Source organism: Nanorana parkeri, unplaced genomic scaffold (genome assembly GCF_000935625.1).
Source record: "Nanorana parkeri isolate BGI_ZX_2015 unplaced genomic scaffold, ASM93562v1 scaffold338, whole genome shotgun sequence".
Taxonomy (NCBI): domain Eukaryota; kingdom Metazoa; phylum Chordata; class Amphibia; order Anura; family Dicroglossidae; genus Nanorana; species Nanorana parkeri.
The window spans coordinates 612,439-629,933 of NW_017306606.1; the positions used below are offsets into that span (position 1 = coordinate 612,439).

General features: G+C 40.8%; 1 protein-coding gene across 1 annotated transcript in view; it reads right to left on the reverse strand.

The window, feature by feature from the left end:
- Positions 1 to 17,495, reverse strand: part of CHAT (choline O-acetyltransferase) — a 103,729-nt gene that overhangs the window by 75,943 nt on the left and 10,291 nt on the right. The window contains exons 2-3 of the mRNA XM_018558410.1: positions 9,923 to 10,114; positions 7,348 to 7,466 (exon numbers count right to left, since the gene is read on the reverse strand). Of these exons, the coding sequence (XP_018413912.1) occupies positions 7,348 to 7,466; positions 9,923 to 10,114 (311 nt within the window). The remainder of the gene's footprint in view (positions 1 to 7,347; positions 7,467 to 9,922; positions 10,115 to 17,495) is intronic.

Below are 17,495 nucleotides of genomic sequence, written 5' to 3' on the forward strand. Positions count from 1 at the left end.
GCATTTGTCTTCCGAGCACCGTTCTAACCAGCCGAGAATCGTACGAACATGCTGGTTCAACGGAAGACGTGTGACCGTACAGTAGAAACGGTCGCACGTCTCCGTTCACACTGCTCGATTCTCGTACGATCGCGGGATTTCCCGCGATTCTCGTACGAGAATCGAGCAGTGTATGGGCACCTTAACACAGACTTCAATAAAAACCTGACAGGCCTTTTACTGCCTCTCCACTCTATTCAAAAACTTTAAAAAGTTTTGGCTTTAGTTGCACTTTAAAGCACACCAGTGCTTTGCCCTGGGTGCTCTCCCCTCTACCCCCAGCAGAAGCTTAGCTTAACTGCTGCTGTAACAGAGGGAGCATGCAAGGAATGCAGTCACAGTGGCTGACACTTGGTCTCGCCTCCCGACTGGGCGCCGGATGCAGCGGTCTGTGTCCCCTCCGATCCCCGCTAACTCTGCTGATGCAGGCGGGGGAGAGTAGCGGGGATTGGAGGGGACACAGATCGGAGCATGCAGCTGGCTCCCAGTGGGGAGGAGACCAGTGCAGAGCCCCAGAACATAAGGAAATGCAATCTGAGGTAATAGTAATATACAAAGCTGTATAACTCTACCTCACCGAAACAACAATATGGGACAGATGTAAATTACAAAAGTACAGATGGTAACCTTGCATGTGATCCCAGGGAAGGTACATCTGACTGCAAAAGATGTCTGAAGTAATGACAAAGAATTACCTCAAAATGTAGTAAAGCACCAAGCTTATAGGTATTAAACAAACATAAAATAACCAATAATCAGGAAATCGGGCAGGTAAAGTAGGGGAGCTGGCAAAGAAGAGAAGCTAGTCATGGAAAGGGATATAACAGATAGAAGAACATTGATTGCCCTAATAGGGAGGGGAAAGGGGGTTGAAATCTTGTATCGAGTCTGCATGGCAGAGTCTACATGGTACATCAGACTAGCAGGGACATGTACCTGAGATTAGACATGTGCTATTCGTTTCGTTCCGAAACGAAATTCGGACGAATTTTAGGAAATTCGGACATTCGGATGTATCCGAATTACAGATGCAAACGAATGCAAACAAATCCGAATTTCCGTTTCCAAAAAAATTTGTTTCGTTTTGATCCGGATTTTGTGTTATTTTGTTTTTCGGGATTCAGGTGTGAAAGTCAATTCGTATTCGGAATTCGTATTCGGACGAAATTCTTTAGCGGTAATTCGTTCGAACGTACGTTTCGTTTTCGGTTCTTATTCGTTTCGTTCGTTCGTTGCAGCAAAGTGACATTAGAGAAGGAGAGAAACGACCATAAGCTTATAACAGAAGGGTGAAGGCCAGCTGGAAACAGTTGTGTACGCCGTATGCCTTACGTCATTGGCAGGGACAGGGTTATATGTTATTTCTACATTGGTACATAGCTCCATGGCAGTGTCCAGTTCCCTATGCTTTTTTGGACAGTAGTTTATTATCACCAAACATCGCCAGAATTTTTTACAACAAAATGCACCCAGTAGACTTTGGTGGGATGCGCCGCTATATTCGGCTTTGCTGGATTTTGAGCAAGATTTGGTCATCCTTGGCAAATCCAAACCTGAGCAGATTGACCCATCACTATGCTCTGGTAGAAGAGGTTTTCAAGTATTCTGTAAAATTTAAGCAAATTTAATTTTTTTTATTACCATTAATTATTAATTTGTACCAAAACAAATAGGAAGCTTTGGTAATTTGCTTCTAGGTAGTAATAAACAACCTCAGTAAGATTTAATATGTCCAGAGTTTGACAAATTCAATAATGTTTGCAAATTGTATTGAGGCCAAGGGATTCATGTCTTGATAGTCAGTTCTGGTCATTTGTAGGGCTGCCAGGCAAGTTCTTGTTGAAAAAGGGCATGGGAAGGCAAGCACTGCCATAGGTGACCTGTGTCAAAATAAAAAATGAAAAAACAAAAAGTGCAATGGATGGAAGTTCTTTTTCTTATGACTTTAAGGGCAGTGTGGGAAGTAGACATATCTTATTAAATTGCTTCTAGGTAGTAATAATCTCAGTAAGATTCAATATGTCCAGAGTTTGACAAATTCAAACTTTTTTTGCAAATTGTATTGAGGTCAAGGGACGTATCCTTTAAATTACAGATTTGGTGATGTCTTAAAGCTATATGCGGCGATACTGAACAGCACAATCTTAAGCCTCAACTGCTGTTTACTTTGGCAGTGTATATTTGTCTTTGTCAATATCTTTTTCTTTTACACTTAGCTAGCAGACAGCTGCAGCACCTCAATTCACTAACGTGATTTTTTTTTTCATTTAGATTTCATTTAGATTCTTTATTCAGCTAGTTTTAGCAGGGAGATGTGGGTTTTCACTATATCTGCTTTGGTCAGCAGAAGTTGCCAACCCAAAAGGTCAAAGTGCTGAGGAAGTCCAATAAAGTACAGATATTTATATTTTGGTATTTGCCAATACTGGTACTTCCACTAGCATGGAGACAGCTTCCCGGGCACTCAGGAAGCTAGGAGGGTGTGTCATTACCCGCCTCCCAGTTTCTTGATTGCACGGGAAGCCGGCTCCATGCTGTTTGGCCAACTCAATGCTAATAGGCCGGAAAACCGGCTTCCCTGCCAATCAGAATCGAGCCGGCTGTTTGGCTGGCTAGATGTTGATTGGCTGGGAGCCAGCTTCCCAGCCAATCAACATCAAGCTGGCTTCCCATCCAATTAGGAAGTCGGCTCCATATGTTTGGCTGGCTTGATGCTGATTGGCTGGGCAGCTGGCCTGCTTCCCAATCAGCATGAAGCCAACCAAATAGCATGCAGTTGGCTTCAAGGCCAATCAAGAAGCTGGACGGCGAGTCATTACCCTCCGCCTGGCCTCCTGATTGGCCCGGGAAGGTGGCTCCATGTCCTGAAAAAACGCCTTACCCTCTGGTGAGTGCGGATATTTATATGATTTACACATGGTGGAATTATCAATAATATCGTAACTGATGGTGACGAAAGAATATAATTTTTCACATTTGTTTGAGTGGACATTTTTTGTTTGATTGTACGACGATTCACTTCAACACTTGTGGACAATTATCTTTATTCAATTATTATTTATACACAGTTGGAAAGACATTTATATTAAATTGTTAGATGCTATATATTTTTTATGTTTATGTTTTGACTTCATTGGTAGAATTGGTTGCTGCACAGTGCATAAATATACACATGTTTCCTCGTGGCACTGCCGGTCAGAAGAAAATCTCCCTCTGACTGGAAGTTCCGGTACCGGAGCATTTGGGCGAGTATATGTCCTTGCCCAATTAATCAGTATTGGTGCATCCCTAACTAAAATATCACCACCCATTTTTTTAAGCAAGAGCCTTTTTGCAACTTTTTGCAAAAAAAACAAAAAACTGCTTTCTTAAAGAGCAAAATGGTACTACAGACCTGAAATCAACCACAAACTAAAATTAAAGAATTATAATAAAACACACAAAAAATAAGCTGATTGCCCAAGAACTTGTTGGTGAAAGAGATAATAGTGCAAGGACTTTTGCTTTAGGTGAAGAACTGTGAACATGGGAGTTGAGGCACACAAGACTGTACCCCAGTACTGCAATTCTCAGATGTAAAGCACAACTTTTTGCTTACTGACCCTACTTACGCAGTGTGTCTGCTTTCTCTATCCTCTTCCTACATCAACTTCAATGCACTGACACTATGGCTGCTCTGAGCCCCACTTTTATAGCGAGGGGGCTGGGTTATCCATCCCCCCAACCCATTACTGGCACTTGAAAGTCTGCTGGCCAGGGTTAATGGATGCACAGAGCTTTATAGGTGGTCACAAAATTTGCCTGGGCACATTCACCAAAAATGTGCCCATTTGCTTGAACTTAAATGTGTAAATTTGCCTTAAATTCTTGAGAACCTCATCCCTACACCTACGGAATTTCAACACAACTGCACTACTGACACCTAAAAAACATCCAATTACCAGTTCAAGCTAGGCTTATTTACATGTGTGTCATGGCAACATAATAGTGCTGGTGTTTTTTTTTTCTATTTTAAACTTTACTAACTTCATAAGTGACAGGCAGACAGATACAAAAACATAGCTGGATCTGCTTTTTATTCTATAATGATAGCTTGTTAGTAATTGTTTCCCTTGAACAACTAGAAAAAGTATATTATATCTGTCAGTAGCGCCAGGCTGCTGGATGTTTATTACAATTGCGTCTGCATTTCCTGCTCATCTCTGGCTGACTGAATGTAGTCTGAAGAATTATATTCGTAATTGTACCCCTTAGATGGCTGTGATTCCGTAGCTAAGCTTGTATTCATTCATTAATTCTCTTGAACCGTTCACTTAAAAAAGAAGGATGGATATTGTTAGTATTAAAATAATTTCTAGATACTATTGTTTTGCATCGGTGTATGTGTTTGTGTATTTGTCTTTGTGTGTAGACATCATATTATTCTCCTTAACAGCAAATCATTTCCTAAAAAATTTGTTGTGACAAGTTTATTTGTTGTGTTTTACAACAACCGTGCATTAGGGTTTGCTCATTATATGCCTCTAAAGGCAAGTATACACATTCAATGCCTGTATTCATATACCCTATCTTATGGTAGGATCAGATGCTGACCTGCGGTATGCAAGCTAGGGATTACATGGCACAATTTAAGCAAGTGATGCTATTGATTTTGGGAGACTCCTGATAAGATTGGGCAATTTCTGACATTCTGAGTGGGATAATCACACAGGAAAACTTTGCATTGTGTTTATTTATCTTTCTGTAACCAGAGCTGGTCCTTTACTTTTCTATGAAGATGGATCAAAGCTATTATGTGTGCACCATTGCAAATATCCCATGAAAACCATGGCAAGCCCCACCACTGACTTGTTAAAGAAATGGAGATATCTCTCTAACTGTCCTTTACCAGTAGACATCTGCCTTTCTAAGGCCACATTCTTACACCTTGATGGAAGGTACAAATTCTGCTGGCTCACAAGATGAAGCAACATAAAAGTGTCTGAAAAGTAAGATCTGTCATTTGTTAAATCTGCTAAATGGCCAGCCACTGTACAGAATATCTGTCCAGATTTATTGATGCCAAATATTTCCATTATTGTGTGATAAATTTATTCATGGGGGTCTAGAACTCTGCTATGACACCAATGGCGAACACCATGCTTTTAACTGGTCTTTGTTTTGGTTATATTTAATTTTGTGTGTTCTAGGAAATAAACCATTAGGTGAAGAATTTGTATATCTATATCTATCTCTCTCTTTTTTTTCCTTTCTCTCTTTGTCAATACACAGTGATTGGCAGAATGTTCCAGTATCATTATATTGCATACATTTTCATACTTCAACAATTTTTGTATTCAAATTTCTTTGGTTCTTCAGATTGCACTGAAAAGACTTCCAAGATATTTCTAATTTTTATTAATGTTAATTGCTCCTCATTTTACCTAGGTAGCTGTGCCCTGTGGCCCCTCTCCTCGTAACCATGCTCATATTGGTTACCATGTCAGGCCCATACTGTTATAATGTGCTTTTTCAAGGTATATATTTCTTTCTTACTCCTTTCTTTTTTTCTTGCTTTTTCTATCTAAGCTCTTTCATGTCTCAAAGGTTTCTGTATGTATAATGCATTTGTGCCTTGAAAAAATAAAGCTATAGTAGCTAAGTATGGTTTCATTTGGTTACCAGGAGTGAGCAGGAGTGAGCTGTCTACTGGGGCCACTGACAGCAATATTTATTTTAAATTTAAACTAATCGTGTAGCTGGGATGTGTTAGGACTCGTGCCATTTTTTCTCTTTTTTTTTGTGCTATCTACATCCTCGTTGGAAAGATTTCACTTCGTGTGTGGTCACAACACCGACACAGAATGTTAGGCAAAATATCTAGTCTGAAAATATAAATAAATAAAAAAACTAAAAGATATATATAAAAATGGTTTGCTTAGAGCTCTGCTTAAATTAAAGGAATATACAAGTTCCCTAGAAGAAGCTCAAATGCATCGCCTGCTTTTAAACATTACGTTTGTTTCTCATGGAGGCCATATTCCTATAGTTAGACCTATACCTACCCTTGAAAACTCTGTATACTTTTCTGTTTGCTTAGGAAATAATCTTTATGCTATGTAGGTTAAAATGTAACAGTTTTCCCTTGGAGTGGGGCTGCTTCAGCACTGCAAGGGTTTACTGCTCTTTTATGCCTAGGGGAGAGGAAAAAGCCGTTTACTTTATCCTTGCTCACCGGGAGGAATCAGCGATGGGTAGAAGAAGCTGCTAGACCTTCTCCCCTTCGCCCCAGTGGTCTAAAAAACACTTAAATAATGAAGTACATCAGCCCTGCATGATAGATGAGGACGCCAAGGGACATTCCACAGCAGGAGTGGAGGGAGAGAAGAGGAGGATGCCGACTTCTGGAAATTGGAGCAGGGATCAGGTAAGTAAAACAGCTGACAGTTCTGAGCTCCGGATGAAAGAAAGAATGTATTGCAGCAGACCTCACTAATCACCCACTAGAGCACCAGGGTTCGATGCTTTTTAATAATAGAAGATACAGCTTTTGCAAACAGTTAGGCCTCATTCACGCATGCGTAGAGTCGTGCCGTACAGATCCGTGCTGTGTGCACGGCAGTATCGTGCCATTCCCGGGAGGGACAGGTGCTGCGTGTGATTGCATGCAGCAGCCTGTTCTTCCCTTTGGGAGGACGAGGGCAGTATGCTGTCATACGCACTCCCGAACTGCACATCCGTCTGCGTACGAGTACAGACACCTGCACATGCACGGTTGTGCAGCTCAGGTGTGCGTACAACCGCGTCCTCCCATAGAGAAGAACAGGCTGTTGCGTGCAATCACACGCAGCACCTGTTCCTCGCGGAACGTCCCGATACGGCCGTGCATGCCGCACGGATCTGCACGGCATGATTCTAGGCTGTGAGAATGAGACCTTAAACTGTTAGTTTGTATTGTAAGATGTCAGGATTTTATTCATGTAGATTTATCAAGTTAAGTGGAATGGTCCCCTTTGTGGAAATGGCATGTTTCTGCATACAAAAATCCATTCTAAGATAAAATAATGAAATAAAATAGCTGTATTTGTTTAAGTGTCTTGTATGTGTGGTTTAAACAGGCAGCTATTGTTTGTCTATTCAAAATATTCAAGTACACAGGAACGCTGCAGCTTCTTTGTATATGGAAAACAATTTGCATTCAGGTTCTTTTTTCGAAAATATTTCTAGCATTGACCGGTGTGCTCATAGAACAGCTAAAGTTACAAGACATAAATAATGCAATACAACATCGGAAAACAAAATGCCAAAATGTTGGTTATCCTGTCTTACCTCAGTTGATCATTGTCATCCTGAAAATTGTGACGTGCAAATATTACAGCTGGGCTGGAATTAACTGGCAGGGGTAGGTGGTTGTTTAGATACATGTCATCAAGCCAGTATTCATGTATCTAAAGTCAAAGAAGAACACTTTAGCAAGCAGGAAGACCACAGATGTATTTGATGCAGTTGGCTCTAGATGATAAATGGACATGGAGGGGAATTTATCAAAACTGGAGCAGACAAAACCTGGAGCAGTTGCCCATGGTGACCAATCAGCTTGTACCTTTCATTTGCAAAGCTTAACTAAACAAACTGAAGTTAGATGCTTATTGGTTACCATGGGCAACTGCTCCAGATTCTGACTGCTGCAGTTTTGATAAATTTCCCCCATTGGTATATTTTATAGTCTTTTAAATTATGTCAAATTGTTTCTGCCTCACTAAACCCAGTAAAATAGCTTGTTGCTGTTGGGATTGTAGATATCACATCATGTATACAATATATATATACAGTATATACAAAAACAGGCACCAAACTAAAAGTGAAAATGTCCAAGGTGCTTCAATTGTTCAAAATGTTATCACACAAAAACAGGCAACGCCTTTCAGGGGCAACAATACTTCCCTTTCATCAGGGTTTAAAAAAATTGAGGGCAAGGAATTAAAGCGAAAGGAATCTATAATGCACGCTCCTTATTAGTGCAGGTTATATACTACAGTTAGCATCAGTTAGTCTAGCAGGAGCATGCATATCTGACCCAATATAGATTCCTTTGGTTATAATTCATTGTGAGTCCATTCATGTCTTCATTATGATAGAGTGTTGTTGGCCCTGAAATGTATGTAATGATTTTGTGTGATCAAATTTTGAACAATTAAAACACCCCAGACTCATTTTTTGGTTTGGTGCCCGTTTCTGTTTATACAGAATATACTTTGAGTTGCTTCCAGGTACCCATCAATGGTGGCCTATCAATTGAGAGCTGCCTTTACCAGAGCCAGTAAACTTGTTTGGAAAACCTCCTAAAGGTGGCCATGTACCTTACATTGTACAACTTTTTTTTTAAATCCAGACATCTTACCCTCATTCTATTTTCGTTCAACTAGCCCATCATGCACAGACCAATGAAGTTCGCAATTAACGTTCGTCAGCACCACTAACTGGCTCATTTTCATCACTAACTGGCTGATTTTTGTTGTACAACAATGCCACTAACCTGTTGATTTGCATGCAATTAGATGAAAATGTTCTAGCCTGCTTGAAAGACAAAAATCTGCCAGTTGTACAGTAATTGAGCTTGTGCACTTCCCATCAACTGGCAGATTTTCGGACGAAACCGCGATCGCAGACACAAATCTCCATATAATTGTAAGTTATATCGGCACTTTTACATTGATTGGATCACTTGGATAACCCCTGAAATCCCAGCACCTCCAAATCATTTAATTGTAGACATGTCCACTGGTCTCTGGTCAATGCAATCGCTATCTTCAGCTGTGCTTGCAGATATTTTAGGGCATGTTTAAGGGGCATAATTATAAAGCAGTGATTGTGACCATTACCAAACATTCATTGGTCTTAAATTAATCACTGTCATTTAAAACAAATGCACCAGGTAGTATCACCTGCAGGGAAGGTTTAGTAACTGTCAGCTTCTCCGCTTTATAACTATACCCCTATGTGATTTTGAGTGAAGTAATGACGTTCTTCTCGGGTTCAGAGCAATGAATGGCATCATGCAAGAATCCAGTTTGTGTATGTTTTTAGTGCATCTACCTACTGCTAGTGCAGGCCCCCCATGTTCGTAATAGACAGTTGCTATGTTTAAATGTTTTATTTTTTACCACCGTTTTTCCTGCAGTAGTTGGTTACTATTTTTCGCTTCTCTTTCCACATAGCTAAACTTGTCATTTGACCATGGGTGCCAAAACATTAGCATGCAACTGTATGTGTTTTTTTCCCAGTGTATTTCGGACGGATGTTGTTAATCCTATGCCTCCTGCACATGTCAAGGACACCTTACTTCTCATACATGTATGAATGAATGGCACTGCAGCGCACAAACGTGCCTGATATGTATTGTTGCACATTGCGGTAAGGTGTGCCTTACCACAGTGCAACTGTGTGAATCCGGCCTGTGAAGCTCTGCAACTTTGATAGAAATGCTGCCATGTGAGCTTTAAGGTGTTTACATTGTGGAACAGGTTTGTAGCACATGTGGTGTTATAAGATACAGTCACATTTGACTTTATCACAACCAACACTTCTTTTACCTAATCTGCTCTTGCTATGATACAGGTGAAGGCACCAAAACTAGACTGGGCTTTATACATGACATGTCAAAATATACTGAAATATACTTTATCATGACACAACTTACCCATCACCACACATTTTCTGTTTTAGAATATAGCTTTTGATAAGATCAGAGTGTGGTGCATCACTATTTATGATACTGGGACTTTTCACATTTCACTTTTCAGAGCTGATATCCATAATAATCCCATGTGTGTTGAAATAACACTACTACTGCTAATAATAATAGTAATAACGCCAACTGCAGTAACGTCAAATGATATCTCACCCAGCTTTCTGTTTTCTCTCTCCGCTCGAGCAGTTTTTGTTGCAATATTTCCCCCAGGCCTCCGGGCATCACAAACTTCTCCACGACAGCTTTGCTTTTTTTATATTGCTCTTCTGACACCAGATGTTTCATGCATTTCAGATACATGTCCATAGTTTGTTGTAAGGGAGGCACTGGCAGCTTTGGTAACTCCTGCAGAGACGGCAATATTTCACAGGTTATATATCTTTCTTTCTAATGTGTATTCAGGAGGGGTCCCTTGCTGAAGAGGGATACTTTTTAATTTAGGTGTGTAATATGCATCTGACTCATAGCAAAAGTTCACTTTTCCTGTTTTCTAAAACTCCAGATTAGGGATGTGCCTCTGCTTGGTGTGAACAGAGTTTGCCAAGTTCGCCCGGGCCCATGCAGAACTGTCAGTAACACATCCTCCTCCCAGACCAATCTGCTGCGGCCAGGACATTCCTTGCTCCACAGCTATGCGTAACAAGGGGATCCCCCAGCTGCAGCTAATTGGTCCAGGAGGGGACTGCGTCACTGACAGTTTTGCGCGAAATAAGGCGAACTCAGTTCACACCAAGCCCATGTACATCCCTTCTCCACATCACCTCATGTGTGTTACTATTATTGGCATACAAAATACATTTCTTTTTGTTCAGGTTGCTAAACAGTGTAAATGGACAAATCTCCCACTGCCAGCTATTGCATTCAGCAGACGCTGCACAAGACTTGCTGCAGTCACTGTTCAGCTGAAAATTATCAGACCGTTCCTTCAACATAAGTCTATTGAAAAATCAACTTTTGGGAAGTGCCGACACGCACCACTCGAATTTAAGCTGGTTCATCATGACCCTGGCTGATAAATCATTTGTTAAGTGATAAAAATTGTGGCATTGTTATTTATAGGAAAAAGAAAGCAGTGAAGACATTCCCTGCTTATTGGCTTCATGTGGAACACTACGGCTCACACTAAAGACAACGGTTTTTCAGATCTGTAAGTGGAAATGTAGCTTCCTTATTAACTTGTGCAATAACAGCTTGGAAAACATTTCTTTCTGGATGTGTGCTTTCTGTATGGATATCCATTAACAGGTCCATTAAGATACAAACAAAAATATCTAAAAATGTACAATACTGGGCCTGATTCATTACAATACTTTAGCATTTAAGCCAGCAATCTGATCATTTTAGATGCTTCTTTAGCATGGCAAAAGTTTTACTTTCTCCCTTACATGATTGACAGTCCCAAGAGAAGAATCGATGCATACTGTCTTTAGAGCAAACCTAAAAATGTTATTTTTGTAAAAATGTAGAGACTCAGAAGTAAAGTTGTCCCACTAGTTTTTCTGACAGTTTTATGTGTTTATGTATGGCAGGAGCTTAGCTGCAAATTCACCTTGTCTGTAATTTGTATTATTAATGGGCGGTTTATCTCCTATATGGTACCAACATCCCATTCAAATTATCAAAGAAGTTATGTCACTTTGTAAATTACTGACTTTTTAGGTACCTCAGAATAAGACACTTAGATAAAATAACAACAATCATTTATTTTTAAAACATTAAAATCCTCCCCATCTGGGACATAAATAATACATATTTTGTTAAAATTGTACATATATACAGAAAAAGTTGTAATTTTCGTGCATGCATAGACATGGAATGATTAACATTTCTTACGTAACTGTTTCATTTAGAGCAGTGTTTTCACTTGTCAGAACTGAGTGTTTATGCTTGTGGCAATCTGTGCTGTAGGGTAACATTTCAGAATCCTACTATTCACACACTTTATGGACAAATGTTTATGGTAACAAGACATCACCCCTACACTATATGACCCCCCCTAAAATTATTAGGTTTAGGTGTTTCTAGTGAAAGGTACTGTTGTAGTTACTGCAGAGGCGTTTTGGACAATTGTGTACTTCCAACCTTGTGGGAACATTTTTGTGAAGGCCCTTTTCTGTTCCTGCATGACTGTGCCTCTGTGCACAAAGCCAGCTCCATAAGAACAAGGTTTTACAAGTCTGACATGGGGAAGCTCAAGTGCCCTGCACAGAGCTCTGACCTCAACCCTATATAACACCTTTGGGATAAGTTGGAAGGCAAATTGTAAGGCATATTTTCTCATCCAACATCTGTACCTGACCTCACAAATGTTTTTTTTTTTTTGCTGAATGGGAATAATAAAGACACAATCCAAAATCTTGTGGAATAATAATTTTGCCAGTAGTTTTGAAATAGGATATTCAAAAAGCTCACATAGGTGATATTGTCAGGTGAATGTACTGTATGTATATGTAAAAATCAACAGTCTTTTCCTAGTCAGTCCACAGTCTTCCTTTTTTTTCTGTTTTCCCCCTATTATGTACGATCTGATCTCACTAACAGTGTGATATGTACTCTCCATCACAAATGTCCTGTCTCCTCCACTTTCATGCCATATGTCCCACTCTCCTCCACTGATCTCCAAGTTCTTCTGTCTGATCTTTGTAATACAAGCTCATGTCCCTTCTCATTTTAGTAAAACATTCCATAGGTTTAAATGATAATACATTAATCTACGATTAAGCCCAGAATTAGGTGAAACACGTTAGTGGGACGGACCTGAGGCGGGACTCTGTGAAATTGTGTGATTTTAAGGGACATTCTCAGTCACAGTGTACTTTTGCAGCATATTTTTTTCTGGGGAACTAAAGATAACTGAGGCACGCCAATGTATTTTATTTGATAAACATTAGTATAAAAAAATATTTTTTGAGGTGGCTTGACTGGCAGTAAGTAGTAGTCCCAAAATACTTTAATTTTTTGTCAGCTGGCGCTGCTAATGCACCCTGTTCCTCCTCCAATAATCCATTCAGAACCCTTGAAACTGGCAAAGACAAGAGCTGGTGGAATTGTTTGAGCACACTGAAGCTGTAGGGAGTATAATAGCAATGTGCAGTTCTCCGTATTTTTTCCCCTCTCTTTCATCTTCATCTATGGTTTCCTTACACGATCTACTTTATAGTCGTAAGAGCAAATCCCTTCAAAGTGAGAGAGATGATGGACAGCAGGGCCACCAGAACTGGTGTCCCCCATGGAAGATTTCACAGGTTCCTCCTGTGAATAAGCCCTTACTCCTTACTGCTGTTATCATAAATGTATATTGCTCTGAAAGTTTCCTTAGTGCAAGCACACTATTTATGTCAGTCTCTGTTCCAGAGGAGCTTAGTGCAGTCACTTATGTACATATACAGAAGGAGCACTTTGATCAAAATCCAGTTAACCTGCCTGACTATTTTTAGGTTGTCATTGGGAAATGGAATATGCACAGCCCAAAGCATTGAGAAACTCTCTGGAGATAGATTCTTTGTAAAAAAATTTAACCAGGCCTGCTGCACTGCAAAATCATGGAGCTAGGCTCTTAGCTGTTAATTTTACTTAAATGATAGACACCAGTACATTGGCTAGAGAGCCTTTAGTACCTAGATATTCTCCATTTGTCTTGCATGCAATCCTGTTTAACGTGACCTTGTAGCCACTCTGTCAGAAACTACTTAAAAACACAAAAACAAATCATAAGTGAATGGTATGTGGTAATGTATACACTATTTAGCACTAGTTTACACACATTTGCTAGTGTAGCCCCCATCACCTTCTGTGAGGTGGCTACTAGACATTGTGATTGCCAGGGCTGTAGTCAGCCTGGCAGGATAATAGTAGCATGTATCTGGTTAATTCCAGGTGTCTGGCATTGACTGTACCCCCCCAGGTATGCTTTGGTCAAGCATGCGACCGCATTTAAACCAATCATGGGGTACAAAGAGAGCAGTCGTTTAATGGGGAAGGTGGCACTATAGCAGTCATAGTGTTATCTTTAAAGGATTGTGGATCAACAGCTCATCATTATTATTATTATACAGGATTTATATAGCGCCAATAGTTTGCACAGCGCTTTACCTGTACCAAAGTGACACCTGATTTTGGCCAAGTGAATAGTTAAAAGAGGCAGAAAGGAAGTTGACTAGGGAGGTGGGGCATAGAGAAGGCAAAGCCAAATCTGATTGTGCCTGGGGGTAGAAAGGATAGAAGAGCTGCAGCTTGCCATGGAACATAGAGAAAGTAGGGCAGGAACTGACTATGGATTAGAACATAAGAGAGAAGGGGAACGGCATGAGCTGTCCAAAGACTGTGGGAGGCTGAGTGAAAAGGCATGGTTGTAGACTTAGAGGACAACAGTACAGAGCAAGAGCAAGTCATAAATGGAGAGGAGGGTGATCAAGAACTAACTGTGGCCCCAATGGTGTAGAAAAGTGATAACTAGTTATGGTTTGAAGGAAAAGATGACCAACAGCTGATAGTGAACCACTGAGTGACAAGATAGAGTTGTAAGCTGATCATAGATGGGATAGGTAGTAAAATGGTGACCAGTGAAAAGGGGAAGGCAGGATGGGAGGGGAGGAGATTATCTTAACTGAGGGAGATGGAGGTCAAATGGAAACGATCAAGAAAAAAAGAGGTGGGGGAGAGGGCAGGAAGTGATTATGGTTGTGAGAGAAGGCAGGGTAAAAGCTGTTAGAGTGCATTGAACTGAATTACAGCTAGTGTTGGGAAAGAGTTGAAGAGAGTGATGGGAGGGTAGAATGTGGACACTGTTGAAAGAAGAATGTCTGTGCTGGGGGCATGGAGAATGTTAAATGAACAAAGGCTGTCAATAGTGACTGTCGAAGTTGCTCGGAAAAATCTCAGAAGGATCTGGATCTGCAGTCTTGGCAATGCACTGTTTTATTCACTCCTGGTAATGGATTCTTCGACCAGTCAAACTGGACAAGTTACCCATGCAGACCTGTTTAATAGATAGACAGCCTGCTGCACTATGTGCACTGCCAGGAATCAAAACAGAGAAAGCTAAGATAGTAGTAAAATGTAAGCACTATAACACCAGCAATGAGTAGACTATGTGTATTGCTGACACAGAGTATGGTAGTGTTTAGAGAATTATACTGGGCCTCTAAGGGGAATAAGAAATGCCAATGTTGTATTAAGGTCGCATTGTTGCTGGATCTTCGGTTTAGACACATACAACATTTTAAATCTGGTTGACATTGGGTAATGACCCAATGTCTGGCCATGTCTGGGTGACATGCTCAACCCAAAAGTATTCATTCACATATTCACTTTACTATAGCAATATGGGACATACCCAATGCAAACCTAAAAATTCAAAGTTCCCCAAAAAGAGCAAAAAAAAATTAAGCAGCTCCCAGGATTTCCCAATGTATTTAATCATATTCAAAGCAATGGAGAAGAAAGAAATGGACCCTTAATAATAGTCTAAATACCAAGTAACAAATGACAAATCTCAAAATAGGTAGCAGTAAGCAGCAATTGTATATTTTCTTTTCTATATGTATTGTATGGGATTAGTTACAAATGGCAAGAGAAAGAGGCAGGGATCCCATCATAACAAAAACAGAGAACAACCGGGTGCCTTTCCTGGTGTGGGTAAAACCTTTTTATTCGATAAAAGAGTAGCAGTGGAACTCTGTGAGGAGAACAGAGTCTCCCGAGTGTCTCCTTGATCTCTCAAACTGTTACATCCACGGCAGCTATTCAATCAAGGACTGTCAGTCCATTTTGATGCTTTTACATACTGCCTTATTTGTGAGTATATTTTTGTTTACTCGTTTATTGAATAAAAAGGCTTTATCTGCACCAGGAAAGGCGCCATGTTGTTTTTCTATATAGCCTTCTGGACTCCCTGACTGGAAAGGGGCAGCCTCTACTGGATGCGCAGTGAAGGGTTCTGGCTTATGGATGGCCTTCCTAGCGCTGGTCGGGGTATTGCATTTTTTGGATTTTACATCATAACAGTCCAGGCATGTCTTATCTGCATTCATTAAGAACAGGGATATATAGGTAAGTCCATGTAAAAAGGTCAGGTGGTTTCCTATTAAAATTGACCCTGCAACGCAACAGCAGAAGGTCATTCTCAAGGTGCATTTAAGTATATGCCCAGCTAAAACTTTTTTCATAGTTCTGGATAGAGCAGAAAAGGGTTAGGACTTCTGTCTGGCTTTTAAAGATTTACCCTCACTTCCGGTCATGCTGAAAGCACTATACCAGACAGTGAGAGGAACTCTTAAATAGCAACATAGACAAAAATAAAACTGGTTTTCTGTAGTATATTAGGAAAAGCCTAGAGTACCTGTCAGATTTCCATATCTGTGTATGCAGTGGCGGATCTAATAACCAAAGGGCCCTGGTGCAAGATTTAATCTTGGGCGCTGGAGCGGATCACACTGGCCCCCGCTCCTCCTCCCCCCCAGTGGTCTCTAATGTTGCTGTAGCGTGCTGGACTTACCTGAGACCCTGCAGAGCACACCATAGATCCTGCATAGCCCACCTGAGACTCTCTATGATGGGTTCTGTTTGGGCAGCAGTTTGGATAAGCTGCTGTCTTCAACATTATTGACCACATGCAGCTGAATGTGAACAGCTACTTCCAAGGCAGTTTTAATTTGGTAACTGTAAGAAACTTAGTAGTGCTAGCATTTTCCAATCTGGATTTCTGTATGTAAGTGACAGGAGCCTCCTATGGTATCTGACATCACAACCAGACATATTGTAGGATTACTGGCAAAAGGGAATGGGGTAGACTGGTAAAGTAAAGCAGTACCTGGGTGAAGAACTAAACTAATGAGGTAGGGAGGTAAACTGGAGTGTTCCTTTAACCACTTGAACCCCATGCCTTCTTAAATTGGCACATGGACTGTAGCTGTTTTTCCCAGTGCTGTTTTTAAAACAGCATCTGGAATCAGCAGTTTCCTCAGGTCCCAGTGTTTACGGAAAGTTGATGGTCCTTGCTTTATTACACTCTGTTCACAATATTTAATCTGCTTAATGAGTGACAGTGTAGTTTATAGTTTAGGAAGAAATATATGAGCTGACTCCACGAGATGACTTCGTTGGGCCGCCTCGTGACTCCACGACATGTTGAAAGGTGAAGCTGACATCATGAGCCGCCACTGACGATCACTCACCAGAGCAGTCAAACCAGCGCCGCCCGCTGTATGGTCACCGCCGGGAGCCGCAGTCCGCGCAAGAAGCCGTCCACGTTCCCAGCCCGCAACCCACCGTACACGTCACTGCCGCTACGATGTCCTAAGGTTCTCTCCCCTTCTCTCAATCTTCTCTCCCCGCAGCAATTGCCGCCCTCTGGGAATCTGCCGCTCCAGGCAAACACCTTGTTTGCCTCGCGGCACATACGCCCCTGCTTGTGGCTATGAGACACTCCCGTTGGTAGGATGCCTGCCGCCATCTGAAGATGTTTTAATGGGAGTCTATGGAGGGGAATTTGCCACTTTGGGTGGTTTTTGGTCTTATCTTAACTAGACACATGCAATATGGTTTATATAACAGTCTTATGTAATGATATTCTGTGATTGGATGTATTTTAAATCCCTTAGATTACTGGATATTTGGTTAACTAACCAATGATGTAGAAGTACAATCTTTATCTTGATGTGTGAATCTGTAAACCCTCTATGCAATCAATGTATGTTGGGAGTCTCGCAATTGCAAGCAGATCGAC